The sequence below is a fragment of the Channa argus genome, chromosome 5 (assembly GCF_033026475.1).
Source record: "Channa argus isolate prfri chromosome 5, Channa argus male v1.0, whole genome shotgun sequence".
NCBI lineage: Eukaryota > Metazoa > Chordata > Actinopteri > Anabantiformes > Channidae > Channa > Channa argus.
Window position 1 is genome coordinate 7578579 of NC_090201.1, and position 24489 is coordinate 7603067.

Consider the following 24489-nt stretch of genomic DNA (forward strand, 5'->3'; position numbering starts at 1 on the left):
TTTTCCATCTTTAGTTGCAATTCTTGTAATTTCTGGTGATACTAATCTCATCAGAAAATGAATGAACTCTGTATGACCAATACTGGCTTTTAAAGCTGCACATTTGCACACTTTGTCAAGAACTAATAATCGTATAATCATGTTCTGTTTTAATGCTGAGAAAAATAGTTTACATAGACTGAATGGCAGAGTCTGGAAACTGTCAGTGTTTGAAAATCTGTGTTTTCCGGGCACCATCTAGTGGAGAACAGATGTTATTTCCACTTTCTCTAAGTTGGACGTGCAGAGGCCTCACAAAGTAGCATTACATCATTGCCTTTTTATTCTCAAAACGCTGCTTTGGCACTAGATAAAAGCTTTTAAAGAGCTTTAATTGCAAAAGATGCTGGTGTGAGTCATTGCAAAAATCTGTGGTAGATTAAGCATGAGGGAGATTAATTGTTGTGCACACTAAATCTGATTATTGGAACATTTTCAATAGAACAATATGAATTCATATTAATTGTATTACATTTTTATAAAAAAAATAAAATACATTTCTTACAAGACAACAGATTAACAATTATATGCTTAATGTATGTTGACAAGAGCACTCAAACATGCATTCCGTGTGAGCACAGAAATTTTCACTGGTGAAAGTCACACTTGGCATCGGTGCCAAGCTGCAAAGCGAAACTGCAAATACAGGCTGTAATGTAGCAGTTGGGAAGTGGTGGGAGTGATTGGCAATTTCTATCAATAAAAACATACCATTTGTAAATGTCAGTGGTTGGAGTGGTTTAGCCTAAATGCGCTAGTCGTGGCAAACACTGCGTTGCAGCATTTTACCGAACTGTGAACTTTCTTCAGCGTGTGTGTGTTTGTGTGGAGAAAGTATACAAAAAAAACAGAGAGGAAACAGATAAAGAGAGAGAAAGAGAGAGTGTGGGCAGAGCAAGCATGATGTGACTCAAAGTGAGAAATCCTCTTCACCTCAAACTAAATTATGCGTGGGCTTTCTCATAACTGGGGGTTCACCTGCTGAGGCCCTGCAAAATCAATAGCTGAGACCAGGACTGCTGTGCTGCTGAGGCGAAAGCCAACTCCTCTTTCTTGTGTTTTAAAATGAGATGAAAGAGATGGGCCAGCAAGAGGAAAGTGAGGAAAAGTATATAGAAAGGCAGCTGAGTGTGGGTGAGGGTGAATCGACATTGTTTATGGTGTCTGCACAGCCCTGAAAGGCCCCCTTTTGCTGCAAACGACTGCTTTCAGTACTTAATGCTGACCTTTGAGCAGTTTGATCAGAAGCAGTTACTGGCCATTTAAAAGCAATCACACTGTTGGACGTCTTGCTCATTCAACATGAAACACTATTAGTCTGCAACTGCCTCACGAGGTGAGAAAAGCAAATAATTGACAGCAACTGAGGGCTGTCAGATTGTGGACGTGATAGTAACATCAGCAAGATTTTGCATGTGCACGCCCAGTCTAAAGCAACGTTTTTCCAACCTCACTACACCAGGCATAACGCCAAAGCCATCAGGCAGTCATACGCCTACCATCAGCTGAGGAGTTGCACAGCAGTCTCATTTCTAATTATATACCCAACAACAGAGAGCCACACAGAGAGAGAGGGAGAGAGTGTGTGGAATTATGGAGAGAGGAAGATGAGGGTGATTACAAATGGAAGAGAGGCTGGGAGTGCTACTCAACAGCAAACACCGGGTGAACAAGTTCAGGTGTAAGAGACGGAGTGAGAAAGAAAGTAAGGGAGGTATAGAGTGAGAGACATCAAATCTGTCTGAGAAAGGTTAACAGGACTGACTGACTGAGTGGAGTGGGAGTGTAAAATGTAAAAGCGAGTAGGAGGGAAGAGAGAGAGAAAGAGAGAGAGAGAGAGAGGAGGAGGAGGAGAAGAGAAAAGAAGAGAAAAGGAGGAGAGTGCGTCTGACAGACAGTCTGTTGAGCTTGTCTGGATGCTTCTGCTTATTCTGCTCTATTTTGTTATTTCACCTGCAGCGTGGGGAGGACAACACCAGCCACACAGGTGTGCATGTGTGTTTGTGTGTGTTTAAAATGTCTGTCTTCATCTTGTGGACCCAGATGGATGAGCCGCATGAAGATGGATGCACAGAGAGACCAATGAATGGATGGAGGAACGTGTAGGTAAGTCTCCTACATGAAGCTTTTCTGAAAACCAAGACTTCCAGATATATGTAGCAAAGACCTTCGGCACATCATTTTAATTTTAATCCATTCAAATGCACCACTCGTGAAATTAGTCAAACTCTACAGCTTCATAAATAAAAACATCAAACTGACTATGACCAATATTGTCACTACTGATATGTAAATAATCTCATCTTCAGTGCAGATTATTGTTATCATGACAGCTTCAAATACACTAAACACCACTGTGTATACACTGGATTTACATAGATTAACAACCTTTAACTTTAGTGAGATTAGCTGTAGTGAATTCATCACCTCATAAGGTCTTTGAGCCCAGGTACCTTAACAGTGCAGGCCTGTTTGGGTCTGGATCTAATCCTACCTATGTGTTGGTCAGTGTGAGTAAGTACCCAAGACCTCGATTCTATTTGAATGAATTTACATTTACACTGTGGGCATTTAGCTGACAAATACATACTTATCTATTTATGTCTCATGATATAACGTTGAGTGCTCACAGAGGAATGTCAGTGTGAGGGTGTTGTCTAACATCCCCCCTCCCACACAACCACAGAGACACACATAATAGAGAAACAGCTCATATCAGAGATGTGCCTGTCAGAAAGAGTCAAAGAGGTCCATTCAGCGGCAGTTCTCAGTTATGATGATGATGACGTAACATTGGGCATTGAGATGAGCTTTGCATTGACAGGCTGTAAAAGTCCTGCACTGCTCTTTACCTCCCTGCTTTACCTTGTTTAAATATGTCAGCAGAGCTGTTGTCTAGGTAGGAAGCTGGTGTGTGTCTGTCGCCACAAAGTGCTTACATATTTATACACCCTGAACATAGTGAGTAACTGCTGTGCATGTATACAAGAAGGATGACGAGGTTTCAGTAGTTTGAGTTGTTGGTTTACGATCACTTTAGGCCCATAAGAAAGGTGCAGGCTGAGGCTGCGTGTTCAACATGCTGCACATTTAGGCGATGTCTTGGGGAAACCACAAATACTCGCCTGATCAAAATAAATGCATCTCAAAGAAGGCAAATTTACTTTGATAAAACCTTTCATCCAGCTTCAGCTATTTACTTGCTTTGTTGACTCTATCCTCATTTCCACACCAACCACACTATGCAGTATCTTCATAGCATAGTACATTTTTTTTAAACAAATGAGTTGGTAGATGTTAATCAAACTTTACCCGGTATCACAGTAGGTGGTTAGAAACCCTGATGAAGTTATGGTTGAAATGTCAAGAAGATATTCACAAGTGATGATTTCACCAAGAGACATCACATCACTTATCGTACAAGTTTTAGAGACACGCAATGTCAGAGGCAGAGAGGCTGAGTACAGAATAAAATCACTCTATCCAGCTGGACACCTTGCTCGTGACGATGTAAAGAGGAGTGATATTTGTTTCTCATACTTCTCAGATTGTGATGACCTTGGACCTTGGACCTTGCAACGTTTGCTAGGAGACTAATGGAGTCTGTTTCACATGATCACAACACCTCCCTGATGTCTGTAGGGGGGCATGCAGTGTGAGTGTCAGTGATAAGCAGCGTGAGCCAATGAGCTTCACAGCCAATCCTGCTCTAGTCCCAGACAGGGACAGTCTACCACTCAAAAAGAGGGACCAAAGACCAAGTTCACCACCACAGCCGAAGCAGCTGCCGCAGCAGTGTGATTCTGCAACGTTCAAGGCACCTTACCCTTACAAAAGCCACAGTGAGTTTAAAACAAAATACACAGGACCTTTTCAGCCCGTGCCAAGACGAGTTCCTGCACTCTACCAACCCTGGATGCCGACTCACACGTCCCCCAGGTCTAAACCTCATGTGCTATCCACCTTCAGGGAGCATGGTTGGGCTGAGTGGAGAGAGTTCAATGGCCTGCACCCTGGATGGGACTTTTCCCCTCACTATCAGCATCACAGCCACTTGTCTGGCACCTCTGCACTCTACTCTAGCCATCCACACCACCCTCCCAGATTCAGCCCCATCCCCCTGGTCTCTGAGGGCTTCCACAGGGTGGGTGAAGGATATGGCTGGGAGCAGCTGAAGACGTTAAGGGACAAGTGTTTGAATTCAGAGAGGCAGAGCAATGACAAGAATAAAGGACCTTATGTAAGGAGAAGGGACAAAAAAGTTGAGTGTTTTCCCAGGTTGGAAAAAGCAAATCCTCCATTGTTGAGCACCAGTCTACCTCCCTCTCCACACGAGGACCTTACACTGCAACGGAATTCATTGCACAAATCCACAAGGCTTGTCAACCATCCTATTTCTGGACTTTCCTTCACAAGAGTTTTCCCTGAGTATAGCTCAAAATGCACATACACGTCCATGAAAGAGGAAACATCATCAGCTCCCGCTCTCCCCTCCCCTGATGACGCCTCTTCTTCCTCTTCCTCACCTAACCATTTCCCCTGGCTGCTCCCTCACTTTGTGGCCGGCTCTCTGATTGAACTTAGAGATGGACGACTAAGAAGAGTGGAGCATTTACAGACGGAGGACTTCCTGCTCGGGTCACTGGCCTGTCCAGACCTGCGTCTGAGCTGCTACACCGTGCAGAGCATCTCGCCTTCAGCCTCCTCCTCCTGCATTTCACGCCTCCTCATTCTGCTCCACGACCAGCAGTCCCAGGTGAAAGAAATCACTGTAGTATTCATCATTCCCAGCAGGCATTTCACATGTAGCTCTTTATTCCCTTAAAGACCAGATCAACCAATTTTTGCATTCAGGTCATTTTGGAATTACAGTAAATCTTGCTGATCCATGTTCAATTTAACTTTATTTATATAGCACCAATTCACAACAAAGTCATCTTAAGGCACTTTACAGAATAAAGTCAATACTATAAAGATGTATAGAGAGAATACAACGAATCCCCCTTGAGCAAGCCCTAGGCAACAGTGTATCTGTAATATTACTGAATGAATAGAATTAAGCCACATAGTACAAATACTTGATGACAGGTTTTTACAACAATCAACTGATTCTACTCTCTGTGTAGCTAAACGCTGATATATTTTTTGCCACAAATGTAGCACAAATCTAATCAATTCTCTAGACTGTAATAATTCCACCCTCTGATGAGCAAGTGCACAGCCTGCATTTTTTCTGATTTTATTCTCCTGCATATATGCCTGTCCCTCCTCCAGGAGTTGGTGGATGTCTACGTGGAGTATCCCTTCTTTGTGCGCGGGGAGGGCTGGTCCTCCTGCAGCCCTCAGAGAACTGCCCGTATCTGTGGCCTGCAGTGCCGCCAGCTCAGTGTGGGGGATGTCTGCTTGGCTCTTACTCCCATCTCGGCTCCACAGCTTCCGACATCAGCCACCCCGGAGCCAAAACCCTCGCCCGGAACGTCAGGGGGAGGGAGTGAACTCCTAAAATTACCACACCCACTGGTTCCTCCTGAGCCACGGTGGCCGACAGGTGAGAAAAAGAAGGAGGCTGAAGCGGTCCGGAGGAGACATTATTCCGCCCCTGAGCTGAGAGGTCCAGGGACTAATTGCATGTAGGGAAGAGGGTCAATATGTTTTAATCTCTGCTATTTTCAACCTGTATTTGCTGTCATTTCTACCTCTATCATAATTCTGTGCTTGACTGTGTTGTTAAAATGTATCTAAAGAGCAAAAGCTAAAGAGGAAAGATAAGGTTGATTCTCAGGATCCCCCAGAGGCTATATTAGCAGCTATTTGTCAAGTTAAGTCAGGGATCACACACTGAATGTGTGAGTTGAATCAGAGTCAAACATCACATCTTCAGTTAGCCTGACCAAAGTCTGTGATAACACAGGACTTAATCTGTTTCATTCATTTTATTCATGATGCCTTTTGTGAGAAAGTGAAGAACAAGAGTGTAAATCTATTTTTCCACAGGGAGCTGCTTCAGTGACATGGATTCCTAGGCATAAAGAATATTGTTTTATTTCATATTATTTCTAGCTGTTTCCAGCAATGAGACAGAATCAGCCCACATTCCCTGAAAATCACATAAAAATACTCCGAACAGTCACTGCTGATGATATAGCTGAAATTCATTTTGCTTCCACCTAACATTATGTAGGAGTTCTTCATGATCAAAAATGAAAACCCTTAATGAGAGCAGCCTGATAATATTTTTCTGACTTTAAGAGGGATTTCCACATTGACAATCAACACCTATCATGATTGTATCAGAATTTATCCTTCTACCTCTATTTTCTATTTACAGTGAGAGATATCATTTGTGTTTTTATCAGTGTGGGCTGTGTTGAAATATGCTTTGCTGGAAGATTTGAATTTCTCAGTAAATGTCTTCTTTTTCCTAGTTGTTATATACACACATTATATATAGTATGTGCTTTGCTTTGTGGAATAATGTGTATTTTAAATGTCTGTTCCACTGTTTGAAGTGGAGAGGCCTGTACTATTGTGGATATTTTAAGGTGCAATCTGTGATAAGTGTACAGCATCATCTCTCAGCAAATTGTTCATGATTAAACAAAATTGAAATGTTTACCGCATCTACTTAACTTCGATGTCACATTTAGTACACAGAGGTTGTTGTACACCTATTCACAGATTGTGCTTTTCGCTTGTGAAACAGCCTTAACAAATAAACATTTTAAATTCCTGTCATATTTTTTTAGTTTTACAAAATTTTGAAAAACCAAATCACTAGGTGATAAAACCGCATATTGTCCATTTCGTGGCTGTCCTAGAGCTTTCAATCACATTGCACAATCTTATGAAAATGTGGAAACCCGCCCATACCCTTCTAAATGAGCTTTCCTTAGAAAGCTCCTTTCCTTTGCTACTTTCTTTGATTGATGACGTACAAAAATGTGAGTTTTTTCCCCCCAATTTATTCAACTACTTGAACCTGGCAAAATAAAACAATAGCCTGTGTTTCCTTACCTGCAGCAGACCAAAGGGAAGCCGCAATGAGGGTGATGGTGCAAACCCTGATATACCCTATACAAACCCAGTGATATAAATCTGCACCAGGAGACTAGGTCCGGCAGCCAGTTCTTTCCATCCTGTACACTGTTATTGACAGTCTGGGCTGTCATTCTTTGCTGAGCTCCTCTACATCAGCAGCACACAGACCAGATGCCAGACATGGTCCAAGTTGGCTGCTGAACCACAAGTGAAGTTTGTCGCAGAACCTTTTTTTTCTGATCAGGGTATCAAATTCATCCACCTCTTCCAAAAGACAAGGTGCAGTGATTCAACAGGAAGATGGAGACTTGAAGATTTGGGTCCTATGTAAAATGTCATTCATTCTCATGCCTGATGCACATAAGAGAATTTAAATGCAGATATATGCAGCACAATATTTGATCTCTTTAAACATGAAAACTCTTTACATTGCATTTAACAATTAATGTTTTGTTTCCACTGCAAAAGTAACTCAGAGCCACTGAAAATTTGTTTAGTACATTTTCTCGTTTCACACAAAAAAAATACTAATAATAATAAAATGTAAAAGTACTGTATTTAGTCCTTCCCTGTAAGCAATACTTCTGAATAGGCTGGTAGTGGTTAATATTGCATGAGAGGCTGAGCTGCTGGTCATAAAAACAGTACACCAGATTAAAGATCCATTTTTGACAGGAGTTCCCTGGTGACCAAGCAGCCAGTCATCATGTCTGTGGTTCCTCTGCTTCCTCTTTTTTAAAGCATTCCCGCCAGATTTGCAAAAGTCGTACAAGTGGGGAAAGTGATCAGTGACAGCCGCACGCTCTGACGACCATGTTGCGGTACTTCTTGAGGATGACATTGGAGCTGTCGTCAAAGTAGAGCACCGAGATGCCATGGAGCTGTGTTGGGGCACAACAGGGCTTTGGCACTGTCTCTGGATTGATAAAGTGCACCTGTGGTTAACAGAAGCATAAATCAGTCTCACCGAAAGTGGAGGTTGTAGTGAAAGTGCCTGTCATCACGGGCTGTTTGGGACTTACCAGAGTTTGCACAATAGCGTGATTGGTGGCATTCATGTAGGAGTTCAGAGGGAAGGCACATTCTCCCTCGCAGTAGTATGCTGCATAGCCCTCTGGTGCTATGATCCAGTCCTGTAGAGTAAAATCACATGCAGATGTTAGTTAAATGTCACTTTTGCAAATGAAATAAGATTTATATGAAATACAATTAAAGTTCTATATCATACCTGCCATCCCAAATCTCTGAAACTGACATAGAGCTCATGTTTTTTACATCCTTCTTTAGAAATCCCAAGGTTATCTGAACTTGAAAACATGATAATATGAGTTTATACAAATACACTCGTGTAGGTAGAGTAGCAAAGACCTCAAAGTTAGTATATTAAAAGACTGGATTCTGTGGTGATGACGTCTTTAACGGCACCTGTTTCAGCCTCTGCTGCCTTTAGTGCATCTTGGACAGTCCTCTGAGGTTTGGAGCGGTTGGACTGACGCCCTTTATTGCCATGGGCAGAGCGGGTGCCGCGGAATCGCACCTCATTGGCTTTGAAGAAGACAACCATAAACGGCTGCTTGTCCTGGGGCCCGCTGCCAGTGACCAGGCCTGCCAACCTGGGATTCGTCCTTTGACCTACAGGGGGAGACAGAGGGAAGACTTATGAAAGTTTCAGCCAAGCCCCAAAAGGACAATCACATGAAGTTTCTCCTAAACAATAAAACGACAAGAAGAATAATAACCTAAACTCTGTAAGAACTTCTTAGACAGATTAATTCAATATGGGATATCCCTTTAAGAGCATTAATGATAACCATAAATCATTAATCAAGACAATGACTGTAGTATTTGATCCCACCCCAGAACTGAATGGCAGTGACCGACCATGGCTGTCCTCCAGGACCAGGTGCAGGCCGAGGTTCTGTTCAGGGTTGACCACCCAGAGGTTACTGGTGGCGGTCAGGTCAAAAACCAGCCAACCCTCCTCTGCAGCCCAAATGACTCGCTGGTCTAGCAGCAACAGCTCCAGTTCACTGGGGAGGGAATAATATGTACTTAGAGTAAAATGAGATCCAGGTTTTAATCCTGTATGTGTCCACTCCATCAAACCATACTTGTTTGATGAAGTGCTCCCTTGAAAATGTGTTTTTGATATAAATGTCAGATTCTTGGAAGTTTCCTTGGAAGCATGACATTAAACCACCCATGCTTGCAAGTAGACAAAATGCAATGATGATGAGATTTTCACTGGGATGGGTTACTTAGAATTCATTGTTTTCAGTTGTGTAAACTGTTTTTTCATTGAAAATTTATGGAAACCAGTGGCTATCTGCAAGCTATGAAAACAGGCTGAAAAAATGCCTAGAAGCTACATGTGTGGTCTTATAATAGCTGTAGTGCAGATATATAAATGTTGTTTAAGCTAAATTCTTTACACACACTGTCCAGTCCAATAACATTGTGCCACCTACAACTGTTTATTATAAGAACTTCAAATTACAACTGTAAGAAAAGTATATAATATAGCTATTATTCAATTCTGAATCAGGGTTCCAGAGGAACTAAAAGAAGAAATGTGCTACAGTCATCAGTATTCTATTTATGTGTTATTGTTTGCTGTACAGACACTAATCTTACATATATTTTAAAAAATGCTGGCACACAGTTAGGAAACAGATAAATTACCTGCTTATTTAAATCATTTCAGTCAGTAAATTCACTTTAGGAGGTACAATAGCACAGCTAAGTGCTCCCCTCTACAGCAAACAGCCATTATAAAAGGAGCACTTTCTTAACATTCGAGAAGAAGAATACTAATTTGCTGTTTTGGTCTAAGGGCAGATTTCACACCAGAAATAGACAAAGGCATTGTTTACAGATCGTGTTTCAGACCCCAGGGCAGACGTCTGCCGCCTGCTCGTCTGTGAGAAGTGGCTTTTTTGTGTGTGTGAATGACAATGGTGTCGCCCTTAGCTTGTTGTCCATTGCAGCCTCACCGTCACCGAGAGCGGGGCTGACCAGAAGGACCAGCCCTGCCCACGCACCAGGAGGGGGAGTTGTCAGGAGTTTGAACTATTCTTCAGCACATCTGTCCTGGTGTTATCAAATTTCAAAACAGGTTTGAAAGTGTGAAAGTAACAGAGAAGCTGTCAGGCAGTCAGACAAACAGAACCATGGAGGAACATCCCCCTGTGTACCAGAGAGAGTGAATGGACATCTTGTGGGTTGAGAGTGTTGTGGTCGGAGCTGTGAGTTATAAATGCATGTCTCCTGGGCACTTTCCTGTTCTGACTGCGAGAAAAACTAGCGCTGCAGAGAACCACTGTGTTTCTGTAATTGACACTAATGTCTGTGTAAACAGCTACGGTGCTGACACTAACATCAGCAGAAATAACCTGTGGGGAAATGCAGACAGACACGGCGAGTGCAGAGAGATTTGTGTGCATGAAAAGCAGCCTAACAACTCAGTGGCGTGTCTTTAAGATGAACCACACTACTACTACTACTATAACACTAACAAAAGAGGATAATTATAAGTAGTAATGAAGTGACATTCAGTAATAGACTTAAGAATATGTTCCATCCAAAAACATCAGCACCATAGCTTTGGACCAGAAGGTACATGCTTCACATGCTAGTAGGCTCAGCATGTATATATAACACAATTTTATCCACAACTATGTTGTTTGGTTTTGGCACAACGAACGTACATGATTAGGTTAAGGCAAAACCTATTTATTAAAAAAAACTATTTGCCCCATTCTCCACCCTACAAAGATTTGTCACTTCACTCATAACTATGCTAGTAGTTAGCGGGTAACCTTCCAAACCAAGATTATAGGCTAATAACCACAGATAAGTCAACATTCGATGGCATTATGACACTGAAAGCAGCTGGATTTTGTTAACCAGAGCCGCAGAGACACTCCATAGCTCTAGAGATGGTGTTATTGGTGTGAATCTGTCATCTACTGGAGGGACTTCCTTTCATTGTACCTGTAACTTCTCTACTGCCACAATAAGGTTGATTTCTCTAGTTTACAGAGAAATATCTCAAAGGTTAAGTGGATTGTCATGACATTTGGTGCAGATGTTTTGATCCCTCAAATAGAAATGAACAAACAAGGGTTTCAGCATCTTCAACATAGCCACAATCACAGTTCCCAGACAGTGTGTCCTAATCACTTCATGGTAGAGAAAGGATTGGGACACACTTTTGGGTCCAAACCCGATCCCACCCCCAGTGTGAGTGGCAGTACTGGAACCAAGTCCAACACAGCTGAGTTTGTGCTGTGTCCAGTTTTCATACAATTAACTGGAAGAAACATAGCCAGTATGGGGCTATTATAATGATTAACAAGTAGAAAGATGGATTCATGTAATCTGTTTACTCATTTGAATTATTTGAGTACCAATGCGACTGTCTGGCTCTGTTTGGTAACCACCCTCTACTTCAGAGATCTCCTGATGTTTCCTTTAAATGAGTAACAATGTGTCAACAAATATTAGATTGCCATGAAATTGCTCAGATGATTTAAATAGCCTAATCGAAAAAATCGAGGGAAAGCAGCAATAGAACAAGAAAAAAGCATGATTATAAAAGAAAACACTCCTACCTGTTTGGAGGCTCCTGCAGGACCTGGTAGAGGCTGACTCTGAATGTCTCATTCTCATAGCTTTCCTGAATGAAATCCTTGTAAATCCTGAACTCTGCTGCTGTGACGACCTCTTCCTCTGGAATACGGGAAAGGTCAAAACGAAATTCCTTTTGGTGCTGCTGGTACAGATGATCTTGATCCTGATCCGCTATCAAGGGAATACAGAAAGATGGTAGGATAAAGATAAATTTAACCCAAGAGCAGATGATTTTCTGTTAGATGGAGGGAGGTTAGTATCTGTAAATCTAGGCTGTGATGTGTTTCAACAAGATGAAACCTTCGTATTCCACCCAATTATGAGGATTCTGTTCTCTACAGCTACCACAAAGTAAAAGACTTTTATACAGTAAAAGAAAGCTTGTGCAGCCGTGGAAAAGGCAACCGCTGGTTGCAATATCTGTCAAAGCTGATTCTCTGATGTGTGTCACTCTACCCACATCTCGGAAGCACTGTGTCAGAAATAGGAAAAATCCTGCCACTATGAGTAAAGCGATTGATCTAAACATCAGTTAAGTCGAGGCTACCATACATGCCAATGTGGGGGAGAAAAAACACACTCATGGCTCATTTTGGCTCCATGTTTAAATTGCACACATGTGCTGGCCACAAGAAAAGGCCTGTTAAGGCCCTGCACGGAAAACCACAGCAGCCAGTGAGCCTTTACACATACCCTCACAAAGTATAGAAAGCCTCACAAATTCACGAATGACTTAACTAGCAGAGTCTGTACCAACTACACCACCCTGATCATTTTGCCATGTATCCACCACCCAGTGAAGTCAAGCTGCAGTGGCCGGTGGCACAGCGGGATTTCCGCCCTGCCTTGAGCCAACTGAAGCTCTCCAGCACTCAGAGTTTCCAGGAGAACAGTGGTCAGAAAGACCCCAAAGCTCCCAAACGCATTCCAGTGTCATGTTTTTACAGCGTTAGTAATGTGTTTGTCCTTGGAAAGAGCAGTGTAGGTCTCTGCTGAAGGTGTGCAGAGCGGTGCAGCGATTAGGCACTTTAAACACATCCTGCCCTGTGGCACACGCTATGACTTCATGATGACATCACCCTGCATTCCTACTGATGGTCCACTATTGTTTCAGGGCACAGACACCCTTACATACAACATCCTAATGTTAGAAACAGAACTTTATTCTTTCCACTAAAGAGCACACGCATACTGACTCAAGCTCTTCAAAAAAACAGTCCTAACAACACAAAAACACACACAAGCCGTTTATCGTTAAGAAGAGTGCATTCTGAACCCTGCGAGTCATTTGTTTGACCGCAATTAAATGCTGGAAGGGAATGAGGGGTGTTTTTATGAAAGCAATAATTGCTTGTAAGGACTTGGTGTGTTTACGTTAGGGACCATTAGCTGCAGAGATCAGACCTCAGATATGCAAACTTCCCTCTGGGAGGCATTTCAACACTTCACATGACTTCTGAAACCGACAGCCCACACAGCCGCGATGCTATCATTAACCTACTGCCAATTTTTATATATGGGAGTTTTTTTTTTTTTTTACAAATCAGTGTGGGTGGTTTGAAGATATTTAAGACAAAACTTGAAATTTCAATGATTTAAAAAAAATCCTCTTAATCATTAATGATTAGCTTCAGTGATAATGTCATTCTGTGCATTCATCATGCTCTCTCTATTGAGATATATATAATTTTAAGTCAATAAAGTTAGTGGTAAAATTACCCATATAAAAACTTTCTGCTCTTTGTAAACTGCTGCATCTGTGGGTGAGTTTGTAAGCGGGGTTGTTGCAGATTATTAGAGCCACCAAAAGACTTTTACAGGATTTTTAAAAAAAATAAATATCCTGCAGAATGTGGAACGAGAAGAGTGAACATATCACATCAATATGGTTTGCAACTGAAACTCAGCAAAGGCTAAAAAAGAAAGCAATCATTTTGCACATGGATGTATAAATAATGAGGAGGTTAATGAGCCTTTCTGGCAGGGTGAAGGAAATTCTTCATATGATCCTCTTATTCTTCCTACAGATCAGCTTAGCAGCACAAACATTTCTTCCTGCTCTATTCTCAAAAACACAATAGTCCTTCTGTTCCTCTGTGAAACAGTCATTCCTCCAAATGTTAGGAAAACATTTTGCACTCATTCTTTTTTAATAAAATCCAGTGACATTTATCGTCATTAAACCATTTCCCATGCTCTGCAGGTGTGTTGTGGTCAATGCAACAAACTCCATAGTGAACTCATGTGTACTTGTATCCAGGAAAAGACTTCAGCAGCAATAAACAAAGAGTAGCAGAGTAGAGGCTTCGACTGATAAAATCAGGCCTCATCATCACATTCAGTCTATTTCTTTATATGTTGTATGCACAATAGAAACTACAAATGTGGACTGCAATAGCAGCTGTCTTGTGTAATGTTGCATGACAATGAGATGAATGTTTTCTGCCTGGGATTCTGAAGTATGACCTGTGGTTTGGCATTCCAACAGAAGTAAACATATGCAGCCGTGTGCATGCATCAGCATGTGTTGACTGATGTGATATACAGAATGTGTGCGTAGATTTTAAATATGTCTACACAAGTTCTTAAATAATTTTTAATAACTTCATATAACTTTTCACATACTTTCTTTCTGATGCAATTCATTTCACTTAATTTATCCACAAAAACATATACTTTTTCTTATATAATATATAATATAATATAAAAATTAGCTGCTCTAAGGTCTTTCCACCTGCAGGATATACCTGTGTGCACGGGGTAAAAGGGACAGACATTTCTTCAGCAGCTCTGCCTCACACTGGAAGCTGTGGTCTTTGGAAGGGAAATACTATAATCTGGCTTGGTCTTGAAGCGATCATCCAGAGACCACCATGATTGAGTCACTTCAGCACAATATGGGAGCCACAATTCTACTAAAAACTCTGCCAACCATCAGCACACGAGGCTAGACAGAGAGAAATAAGATTCATTGGGTCCTTTTCCCACTCTTTCCTTTTATAATCAAACTCTTCTGATGTCGAACCACATAAATCTGTTCAGAGTTTTCTGAAACATTGTTTGTTAAAGACAATCAGTTAAAACTTCACAACTGAGGACATAAAATGTCATGCACTATCAGATTATTTCACAGTCTGCAAATGTATTATATTAACTACGGTTATGGGAAAAAAATGAAAACAAAATGATTCTTTGCATAATCAAGTTCAGTCTCAATGACAACAAACAGGTGGTTAACTGTTCGAAACTTCATCTTTTCACATTGACCTGCAACCTTCACCCAAGCCCTAAAGCAGGAGATGGGCCTAAAGAAAACCAAGGCTGTTTTTTGGATGTTACCACGTCGGGATAAGAGCCACAGGCCCTGTGCTGTCTGTTCCACTATAGTGATATCAGAACAGTTGTAGGATCTCCAATAGAAACAAAGACAGGATTCGCCTTAAATACATTTAATGTGTTCTATGTGAGCCCCAACTCCTACCTGGGACCCCCTCTTATATAAACCCCTCAAACAAAAATCCAAGAAAGCAGGAATGCACGCACAAGCACCTGCAACCAACAGATTAGTACAGCAATAAAGTCCTGAGATGCAGATTGTAACTTGTCTCTCACTCCCCAGGGGTTTAGAAATGCTTGTTCAATTCCTTGTCATGCGAAACAAAGCCATGCTAAAGCCTCTCCCTGGAGCTTTGAAGGGATTCTGGTGAAATCGGATACAGGCATGTTGTCATAACATTTACTACTTGGAATGCATTCAGCTTGATTTCAAGTGAATAAAGTGACCTAAAAGCCAAAATGTCAGCGATAAAGTGGCTTTCACATTGACACGCACACTTAACCAATGAACTCTTGAAATGACAGGAAAGAACTTGAGCACAAGAAGAACATTTTAAACGGTGTATCTTAAACTAAAGATAAAACAACACTGGTTTCCACGTATACTCACAAAGGCCTTACTAGAAAATACCTTTTATTTTACATTTGTTTAATTACCTATTGATGATATAAGAGGAGCACATTTTAAGCTTGACTTCCTACTAAGCATAACAGGCAGGTACAGTAAAATATTAATATTAATGACTTTCATTATAAAGGCATAATGTTAATATAAAGCCACTATCAACACAGTGTCTGTTATCTAGTAGAATTTAGACATACTACAGCAATAACCTGCAAAAGCTGAAAGGACCAAAAGTAAGTTTGTTAACTCACCAAGATTGACGAAACTCATCACCATATCTGCGTTATCAAGGAAGCGGCTGTCCTGTGGGGTCACCGCGGCGGAACCCTGAGTCGGTAAAATTGGCTTATAATAAGAGTATGCGTCTGTCGAGATAGTATTGTACAAGTCCAGCATGAACATGGGGGCAGCGTTGTGTTTGGTATGGACGATTGGCCGCGGACGGTGCGGCAGCCCCAGGAGAGAGAGGATCTCCCGCTGCATCTCCTTGCGCTCATGGTTCCGCAGCCGCCGCTGGATGAAGCTGGAGCGCACCTCATTGTCTATGGAGAAGTTGGAGAAGGCGACCTGCGTGGCCAACGCGCAGTAAGACCAACAGAGTAGGGTCATTGTGGTCGCCAAGGAGCTTGTCATCATTTTACGCGCGGCTTTAGCAAGTCGAAAAATAAGACTAGGGATTTTGTTTCTTTATAAGGAGTCCTACTGCATGTAGGCAAATAAAACACACAGTCCTGTGTCCACTCACAATACCATCCCATCAGCGTCTGACACAGCGGTGCGCTTTTCTAGATGGCAGTTTGGGAACGGATTTTATTGAGGGTGTTTCAGGGGAGGGGCAGGAGGGGTTCAGAATGGGATAAACCAAGACTTGAAAACTGAGACAAGGTGTGGGGGTGAGGCAATTAAAAACAGCGAGAATAGATCAGTGACCCATCATGAAGTGCACTTTTATTTCTTGGTAGTAAGATGGCTGGGGTGTGGACCCCTCAGACCCAAGTGTCCCATCACTTTATCCATTGTTTGAACATGATTGTTTAGCTATTGATCAAAGTAGGATCTAGTAAATATTTGATATGCGTCTATTTCTAGGCTACTCACTTTCAAACCATCCTAATTTGCTTATAATAGTTCTGGGACAGGTACATTTACTGGGATCACTGGGATCTTTCAATACTTAAATGAGTGTATGATAAAGTATTGTCTATGATGAAGTGTTGCCCCTCCCTCCCCCACAAATCCTTTCTTCGGTGGATACCTTTGAACTCAAACAAAGTCAGGCCCACCCTAATTGTTGAGGGGTCTGAGCACCAGGAGCCCAGGTACATGAAGGGACATGCTAAAGGCCCCTATGAATACACTCCACAGCAAATGCTTAAAGGGGGTGTGTGAATGATAAAGCAAGAATCCAACACTTAAGTCCAAATTATGCGTGTGCTTAACTCTGGTTTGAGGACAGCTGCAACTAAACAATTTAAACTAAGATAATCCAGGAAAAAAAATGATTTAAAGTTATAGTTTATAAGCACAAGTCATTAGATGCTTAGTTTTCCCAGCAGAGGTCATTTTATGACTCATTCCCTAATACCCATTAGAGATCCCTATCCAGTACAAACATTTGTAAACCTTGTACTTATTCAAAAGTAACTATTTAAAGAGTGTAAAAGTTTGTTATGCATTAAGATTCTTCAGCATTGCCTGCCACATATGTTGGAATGTCTAAATGTCAATCTCTATCCACATTCTCATCTGTGTCAGGTCTAGTATGAATGGTGGACCTACGTGCAAATCAAAGACGGAGTATAATTATTATTGTTGTTGTTGTTGTTATTATTGTTGTTGTTTTTGTTGTTGTTTTTGTAGTTATAAAAAGAACAGGGTACAAGAGCAAATAAAAAATGACTTCAATAAGGGAGGGTAAAACATATGTCCACACAATCTAAGCTGTAGTAATAAAAACATAACAGGGGGAACAAGGAAGCCAAATAACCAAAGGGGAACAAGATAGACTAAATCTAACCGGCCAAAGGAATCTAGATGAAGCTGAACTTGAACATGACTAAAGGAACTATGAGCTAAATATAGAAAACTAGGAAGATAGAACATGTTAAAGATAAGTGCGAAAAAAGTTAACATAGAAGCAAAAATTAAAAACTAAGGCACAAAACAAAAGAACAATTCACAATAGAACCAAGCGCTTAGAGGCAAAAAGGCAACATGGATTTGACAAACACTGCAAGAAGCTTATAAGAGTAGGAGACTGATCAGTTGTGTGGAGCCAGTGAGGGAGAGAAATTATCATGGTGTAGCCAGGTGTGAAGTGAGTATTAGGTTGTGTGTAAAATGCAAAATAATGAGGCTGTGTATATGTGTGAATCTGATCATGAGGCAAAGAACATAAATAATCACAACAAAAACAAAGTCCAAAATGTGGATTATGACAGTATGAGACATTACGCAAAGATATTTTACACTGATCTGTGACATAGATGCTTTTGTTCAAAGTGACTTACAAGTTAGGAACGCACACACTAGGAGCTTGGGTTCAGCGTTACCCTGGGTAAGACACAGTTGTACAGGAGGAGTTAGGGATCGAGCCCCCAACCATGCAATATGGTCCACAACCCACTCCTGAGTCACAGATTGCTTTCAGTCACAGGGATGTACTGTTTCTAATAATTTAAGGTTTTCTGGTGACCTCTCTTTATCCCTGATGTGATGCTGAAAGTATGTACTGAATTAGTCCAATACTGAGTCGGTCATTTCTGTCTCCTGCTGAAACAACCATTCTGCATGTCATACTGTTTTGTTCTAACATAATAAATGTTCTAACATTTAATTTTGGGGTCTGGGTCTGTGAATATGTGAAAGATTTGATATTGTCCATGCACCACACAATCTTTATTTTAAACTACGCTAATTGCTTAATTACATTTTTGTATAAAAGTCTCCTCTACAGATGGCCGTCATTTAAAGTCAATGCTGCATAACCTACAGGGAATAGTGAAGGGAAAGTGAAGCAGATGCCCATGGGCTCAGTTTAACACAACTTTAGTTGCCAGGTAATTTGTGTAATTTTAACAGAATAAAGTTGTAAACTGTAATTTTAAAAGCAATAAAACCCTGTAATATATATCTAGTTGTATACTGTAATTCTTTTTACAGTAATTAAGTGCAACATTTAAAAAAGACTTTGTTGTTCTACAGGCACCTTTGAGAGGTGCATATTTTAAATACAAACTGGACTATAATACAGATAACAGCCTACTGTTATTTTATTTCAGTAAATTTTTAATAAGGACTTTAATTTGTAGATGAGGCTTTATAGTGTCACGATAAATGATATGGAGACTTCTAACGGTCCTTATTACTTACTTCACACAGTACTGCATATGGTAAGAGTTCATTGCCCTTTATTATTTTATACTTCACACATTTTTTCAGATGATTAATTCCCCATTAAACTATATTCAAACCCAAGATTGTCTCCTTAGCCATTTATTTTTTACATATTTAATTAAGATTACATATTGCTTGAGTTCTACGGCGGGGCATTGCATTCACCAAAGATAAAAAAAAATAACGTTTTTCGTAATTACGAGAAACGGATCTCGTAAATACGAGTTGCAGCACAGTATTTACGAGTTGTGTTTCTTGTTATTACGAGATCAGTATCTCGCATTTATGAGATAAGGTCTCAGTTTTTTTTTCTTTGGAGAATGCAATGCGCCGCCTTAGAGTTCAGTGGTGAATTGATAAAAACGTGGGTTGGAGTCAGATTTGTGAATGTGTAATTTATTTATATGATCATCAACTGGACTACGAAGGAAATCAACCATTCCATAGTTTACAAGATTTAATATCACTGATCAAAATTTCCATCTATCTGTAACAAATAAGGATAAACACTTTGAAAAAAGACAGAGATCACAGCACTTATCTGTTTAGCCTAACCTTTTAACGTTCCAATACCAGTCGCACACTTTTAATTGATGATCACTATTATGAGTGAAGACTGAGGAAAATGTTTGTCTTGCACTGACTCCAAGCGGTAAACCTTCAAATAGCATCTGTTCAGCTGGTTAATACGTCACCAAACTGCGACATATCGAAGTAGCGCCACATTTTTGATGCGCCAAATTATTTTGGCGTCTTCAACCTTTTCGGTTTAGCTACAGCCACGGCTAAAGGAAATCTGAGGTATGTAAAGCAATTTAGTTATGCGGCGGTGTTCCAGATGCTCTAATTTTAAATTTTGCTTAACGAATCAGCAACCGGTCACATCGGATTGTCTCGCAAACGGACACGGCTAACGCTAGGTAGTGTTGAATTGACTTCAAATTCTGACACACATAGCGGTAAAAATTAAAATAGTATCACAGACTTATTGTAAATATAATACACGGTAAAGTGATAGCCACATAGCCTTATGTTACCAATCTAGCTTACATCTAACGAGTGTGTAGAGGCTAGGAAAGACAAGCTAACTGACGCAGCTAGTTAGCAGCACACCTGAACGTCTCCGTTTACGTCTGTTTTGGTCTAAATTGTGTTACGCTGTTGGCTTTTCAGTATATGAAACATGTAAGTGTTGTTGACTTTCGAAACCGAATCTTATCATAAAGGTAACTTAACTGTGGGATGCTGCAACGTTAGCTAGCAAGCGTTGTATGTTAAATACAATGTTTGTTTGCATGAAACGTTATTGGACTATTAGCTACATTTATCATTATTTTTTTCCCTTTTTTGTCGCAGCTAATCTCCGTTACCTCTTAACCGCATCTTGCTTTTTGTAATGATGCACTCGAAAACGACACCCAAATGCCAATGCGATCTGTTATTCTCTACAACACACCGTACCTCTGTCTTCTCTCCCAAGTATACAGTAGGAGTCAGGTTACTGCACAATGAGTTTATTCGGGGCGAGCACGGGGTTTGGAACAGGAGGGACCGGTGTGTTTGGAAACACAACAACAGATCCCTATAATCCTATGAAGGTAAATCTGAGGAGTCAAGAAGATAGGCCTTCATGCCTTTTATAACCTGTTATGATGTATGTTTGTGTCTGGTAGTACAATGTTATTTTCTGTCCCTGCAGGATATTGAAATGACCTCACCTCCAGATGACAGCATTAGCTGTCTGGCTTTCAGCCCCCCAACAATGCCAGGGAACTTCCTCATTGGAGGTTCCTGGGCCAATGATGTAAGTTATTTTGTCAATCCAAAAAAATAGGTACACTAGACTACATTTTAGTGATTGATAATAACTTTAATATGAGTGAAGCTGAAAGGCTGTATGACACCTTCACTGTGCTTGACTACTTCTACTTTTACAAAAGCAAATTTGTGTATTAACAGTTCATCTCTGTGTTGACCTCAGGTCCGGTGCTGGGAGGTGCAGGATAATGGTCAGACTGTCCCTAAAGCCCAGCAGATGCACACAGGTCCAGTGCTAGATGCATGTTGGAGTGATGTAAGTCTCAAAATACATAGTAGCTTTAGCCCTGCAGCTGATGGCGACTGCTGCACCAGTGAATGATTTATGATCTGTTATACTCCTAAATCAGGATGGGAGTAAAGTCTTCACAGCATCCTGTGACAAGACAGCCAAGATGTGGGATCTTAACAGCAATCAAGCAATGCAGATTGCACAGGTGGGATGAGAGTCACCAATTTTACTATGTTGTCATAAGAATGAAGCAGAATCACCTCACGTATCCCATAATTTCTCTTCACAGCATGATGGTCCAATCAAAACAATCCACTGGATAAAATCTCCTAATTACAGCTGTGTCATGACTGGCAGTTGGGATAAAACACTGAAGGTACAACAGCCACTTTAAAAGAAATGTAACTGAATAACTGAACATCTAAGATAAAAGAGAGCTTTAGACAGTTATAATCAATAGATTCTTTAAATAATAGGTTTACTCAGCTTACTTTTAGCTCTGAACTTCAGTCTATCATATAAATGTTCAGATTCAACAAGAAAAATTTTTAATATTAGACTAGTTTATGGAAGATACTGAGTGCCTGTTTTTAATTTTCACATTTATGTTTTGCTTTCTTGTAATAATTAAGGATGGTGTAGGAAAAAGGTACTTCTAAAAATTACTCCTCAAGTTTATCAATATTTTGTAATTTCTGTAATTGCCAAAACTCAGTCTTTATTTCTGACTTGCTTCACGTGTAGAGACTGCTACAAATAATCGGGATGTGGCAATTGTAGGAATGTATAATGTAGACTAGAGCTTAGAAACATGTCTTTGTTTTATATTTCTCTCCAGTTCTGGGACACCCGCTCTCCCAATCCTATGTTGTCTCTGCAGATTCCAGAGAGATGCTACTGTGCAGATGTTGTAAGTGATTTCTTTTTTGGTGTTGTTTTTGTGTGTTTGTTTTTTAGGAGTATGACATGTATTTTAATGCTTGCTGAATGAAAGTTTAAAGTGTTTGGGTGTGTGTGGATTTAACCTCTCTAATCTGATATGTAGGTGTACCCCATGGCAGTTGTTGCCACAGCAGAGAGAGGTCTGATCGTGTACCAGCTGGAGAGCCAGCCATCTGAGTTTCGCAGAATAGACTCTCCTCTCAAACATCAGGCAATTACCAAAGTTCTATTAACCTTTGATTTTGATATTTCCTTATACATATTGATTTTTAAACTTTTCAAATCTTCCACAATTATATAATTTTTCTTTTGATAATGAGTAAAATGCCAGTCTTTGTAAGATATGGAGTTTTCATGCTTGGTTGCCTTTTGTTCTGATTTCCTATTCTGGACTTGCAGCACCGATGTGTTGCTATATTCAAGGACAAGCAGAATAAGCCCACAGGCTTTGCACTGGGAAGCATTGAGGGCCGAGTGGCCATCCATTATATCAACCCTCCAAACCCGTGAGTGTCTAGAACTGTTTTTACATCTTGCGTATTGTCCATTACAGTTGTAAATATAGTTGCTTTTTGTTTTGGTGTTTACAAAAATAAAGACAGTGTCAATGGCATAAGGCAAAAAATAATATGAATAAATTTGCCAATGCCTCTTTAGAGCCAAAGACAACTTCACCTTCAAGTGCCACAGGTCTAATGGAACCAACACAACCACTCCGCAGGATATCTATGCTGTAAGTTGTTCTAAATATCGGATTTTTATAATAATGTATTATTATTATTATTTTTTTTTTTTTTGTACAATTTGGTTGACATTATGCTGGAGAGAAATCCAGGTACCATTTCTCACCAGCTCATTATAATTTTCACCAAACAGGTGAATGCCATTGCCTTTCATCCTGTCCATGGCACATTGGCTACTGTGGGATCAGATGGGCGATTTAGTTTCTGGGACAAAGATGCTCGCACCAAGTTGAAGACCTCAGAGCAGCTAGACCAGCCAATTACAGCTTGCTGCTTCAACCACAATGGCAATATCTTTGCATATGCTTCCAGTTATGACTGGTCAAAGGTAGGGTGTGTAAAGACTAAATTGCAGGATTTTGTTTTTTTTTTTAACACACTAGCTGAAACCTGACCAATTGGCAGGCATCTAATCTGCATGAGCTCACTCTTCTGTTTTGGATTCATTGTGTTATTATCTAAATACCTTAGGGCCATGAGTATTACAACCCCCAGAAAAAGAACTACATCTTCCTGAGGAACGCTGCTGAGGAGCTGAAACCTCGGAACAAGAAATGGTGAGAGAAAGGAAGTCACTATCTCTAAACCTGAAGACTTTGGTCACTTGATGGGGCTGACCCAAGTCCACAGAGCCCTTGCGAATCATGCGGGGGCCTTTTAGGGCAACCCTTCGCATGCATTGGTGTTGGCAGAGTGGCTATTCACACGATTCAGTACAGCTAAAAGTAACTATTTGTTGTGGGAATGGTGCTGTACTAAACTTAGTGTTCACTTTGTAGACATATGTCTTTTCTAATGTAACAGTGTAAACTAGGCGCCTTTTGAATTTCTACAATCAGGGATTTTTCATAAATTTTTTGCAGTATGTAGCATGTAAGTAGTAAAGCTTGGTATAGGATTCAACGACAGACTTTTAAAGAACTGTCATTTATTAAATGGCGTGCATAACATTGGCATGATTCAGGAAATGTTGAAGTAAGGGTTTGTTGTCAGCTGAAGAATGCTGTTTATTCTGTTCGAAAGGGACACAGCGAAAACCTTTTCAGAATTAAAACAAAAGCAAAATGTAAATGTGACTCACTGCTCCCTCTTGTCTTTAGATTCATCGTGCCAAGTCCCATCACTTGAGGGGAAATGTGGAAGACCTACTGCTTTAGTGTGTGTATAAGCTCAAAACAGACTCCTTCCTTTGGGCAAACACCTGGAACAATGCCAAGATGCTGCGTGTACTGTCCATGGATGAATCAGAGGGGCCTACCCAACCTGGTCTCGAAGACAGCTGCAAGACAATTGGTCTTAGATCCCTTTTTTTTTTTTTTTTTTTATACTACAGCTCTCCAAAGACTTTTCATTCTTCTCTAATTTGCTGTTACTTACTTGATTAGCTCTATTATTGAAAATGGGATGTAAAATAACTAAGTGCATACTCTAAGATCAAAATGTTTTTATCCCAATTTGAAGAAGTAAGAAGGCTAAACATAACCTGATGTTATTAGTTGTTCATTGGGAGTTTATGGACCTGTATTGTGCATGCAAACCCTGACCACTTATTTCCTCTCTCAGCTGTAATTTTCTCCGTTATGTGGGTCTGACATTGGAATCGTCACAAAATCAAAACGATAAACTGAACATCTGTATCACAGTGACTCCTCCTGTCTGCTTGTTTTTATCAAAGTTAACCAGCAGGT

At 40.5% G+C, this 24489-nt stretch overlaps 3 protein-coding genes across 5 annotated transcripts; 2 read left to right on the top strand and 1 right to left on the bottom strand.

Moving 5' to 3' along the window:
• Positions 1 to 1573: 1573 nt before the first annotated feature.
• LOC137128019 (uncharacterized) lies at positions 1574 to 5673 on the top strand. Its single transcript, XM_067505668.1, has 3 exons — positions 1574 to 2145; positions 3587 to 4795; positions 5314 to 5673. The coding sequence occupies exons 2-3, from the start codon at positions 3725 to 3727 to the stop codon at positions 5671 to 5673; spliced, it is 1431 nt and encodes a 476-aa protein (XP_067361769.1). The 5' UTR covers positions 1574 to 2145; positions 3587 to 3724.
• Positions 5674 to 6898: 1225 nt separating this feature from the next.
• LOC137128020 (bone morphogenetic protein 7-like) lies at positions 6899 to 16452 on the bottom strand. The gene is made up of 7 exons (XM_067505669.1): positions 15922 to 16452; positions 11691 to 11880; positions 8959 to 9107; positions 8503 to 8709; positions 8306 to 8379; positions 8100 to 8210; positions 6899 to 8012 (listed from the first exon to the last, which is right to left on the bottom strand). Exons 1-7 carry the CDS (start codon positions 16304 to 16306, stop codon positions 7863 to 7865), a joined length of 1266 nt encoding a protein of 421 aa, XP_067361770.1. The 5' UTR covers positions 16307 to 16452; the 3' UTR covers positions 6899 to 7862.
• A 3295-nt stretch (positions 16453 to 19747) lies between these two features.
• On the top strand, positions 19748 to 24447 carry rae1 (ribonucleic acid export 1). 3 transcript variants are annotated; one of them, XM_067504744.1, is made up of 13 exons: positions 19748 to 19867; positions 20547 to 20664; positions 20766 to 20870; positions 21048 to 21140; positions 21235 to 21321; positions 21406 to 21492; positions 21955 to 22026; positions 22162 to 22269; positions 22458 to 22564; positions 22716 to 22791; positions 22935 to 23129; positions 23273 to 23358; positions 23902 to 24447. In XM_067504744.1, coding segments are annotated over exons 2-13 (1107 nt in total). In that variant the 5' UTR covers positions 19748 to 19867; positions 20547 to 20574; the 3' UTR covers positions 23903 to 24447. The 3 variants fall into 3 exon arrangements, with proteins under 3 accessions (XP_067360845.1, XP_067360843.1, XP_067360844.1); XM_067504742.1 differs by lacking the exon at positions 23902 to 24447 and having other exon boundaries at positions 23273 to 23362; XM_067504743.1 differs by lacking the exons at positions 19748 to 19867; positions 23902 to 24447 and adding an exon at positions 19966 to 19986 and having other exon boundaries at positions 23273 to 23362.
• The last annotated feature ends 42 nt before the right edge of the window (positions 24448 to 24489 follow it).

Bases quoted from the DNA above. Each gene is read 5' to 3' on its own strand.
- LOC137128019 (XM_067505668.1), top strand. From the start codon at position 3,725: ATGAGCTTCACAGCCAATCCTGCTCTAGTCCCAGACAGGGACAGTCTA. The intron at 4,796-5,313 runs GTGAAAGAAATC...TCCCTCCTCCAG, and splicing joins TCCACGACCAGCAGTCCCAG to GAGTTGGTGGATGTCTACGT.
- LOC137128020 (XM_067505669.1), bottom strand. From the start codon at position 16,306: ATGATGACAAGCTCCTTGGCGACCACAATGACCCTACTCTGTTGGTCT. The intron at 11,881-15,921 runs GTGAGTTAACAA...TTCCCTTGATAG, and splicing joins GATGAGTTTCGTCAATCTTG to CGGATCAGGATCAAGATCAT. The intron at 9,108-11,690 runs GTAGGAGTGTTT...TTCCCTCCCCAG, and splicing joins CTGCAGGAGCCTCCAAACAG to TGAACTGGAGCTGTTGCTGC.
- rae1 (XM_067504742.1), top strand. From the start codon at position 20,575: ATGAGTTTATTCGGGGCGAGCACGGGGTTTGGAACAGGAGGGACCGGT. The intron at 21,493-21,954 runs GTACAACAGCCA...ATTTCTCTCCAG, and splicing joins GTTGGGATAAAACACTGAAG to TTCTGGGACACCCGCTCTCC. The intron at 22,565-22,715 runs GTGAGTGTCTAG...ATGCCTCTTTAG, and splicing joins TATATCAACCCTCCAAACCC to AGCCAAAGACAACTTCACCT.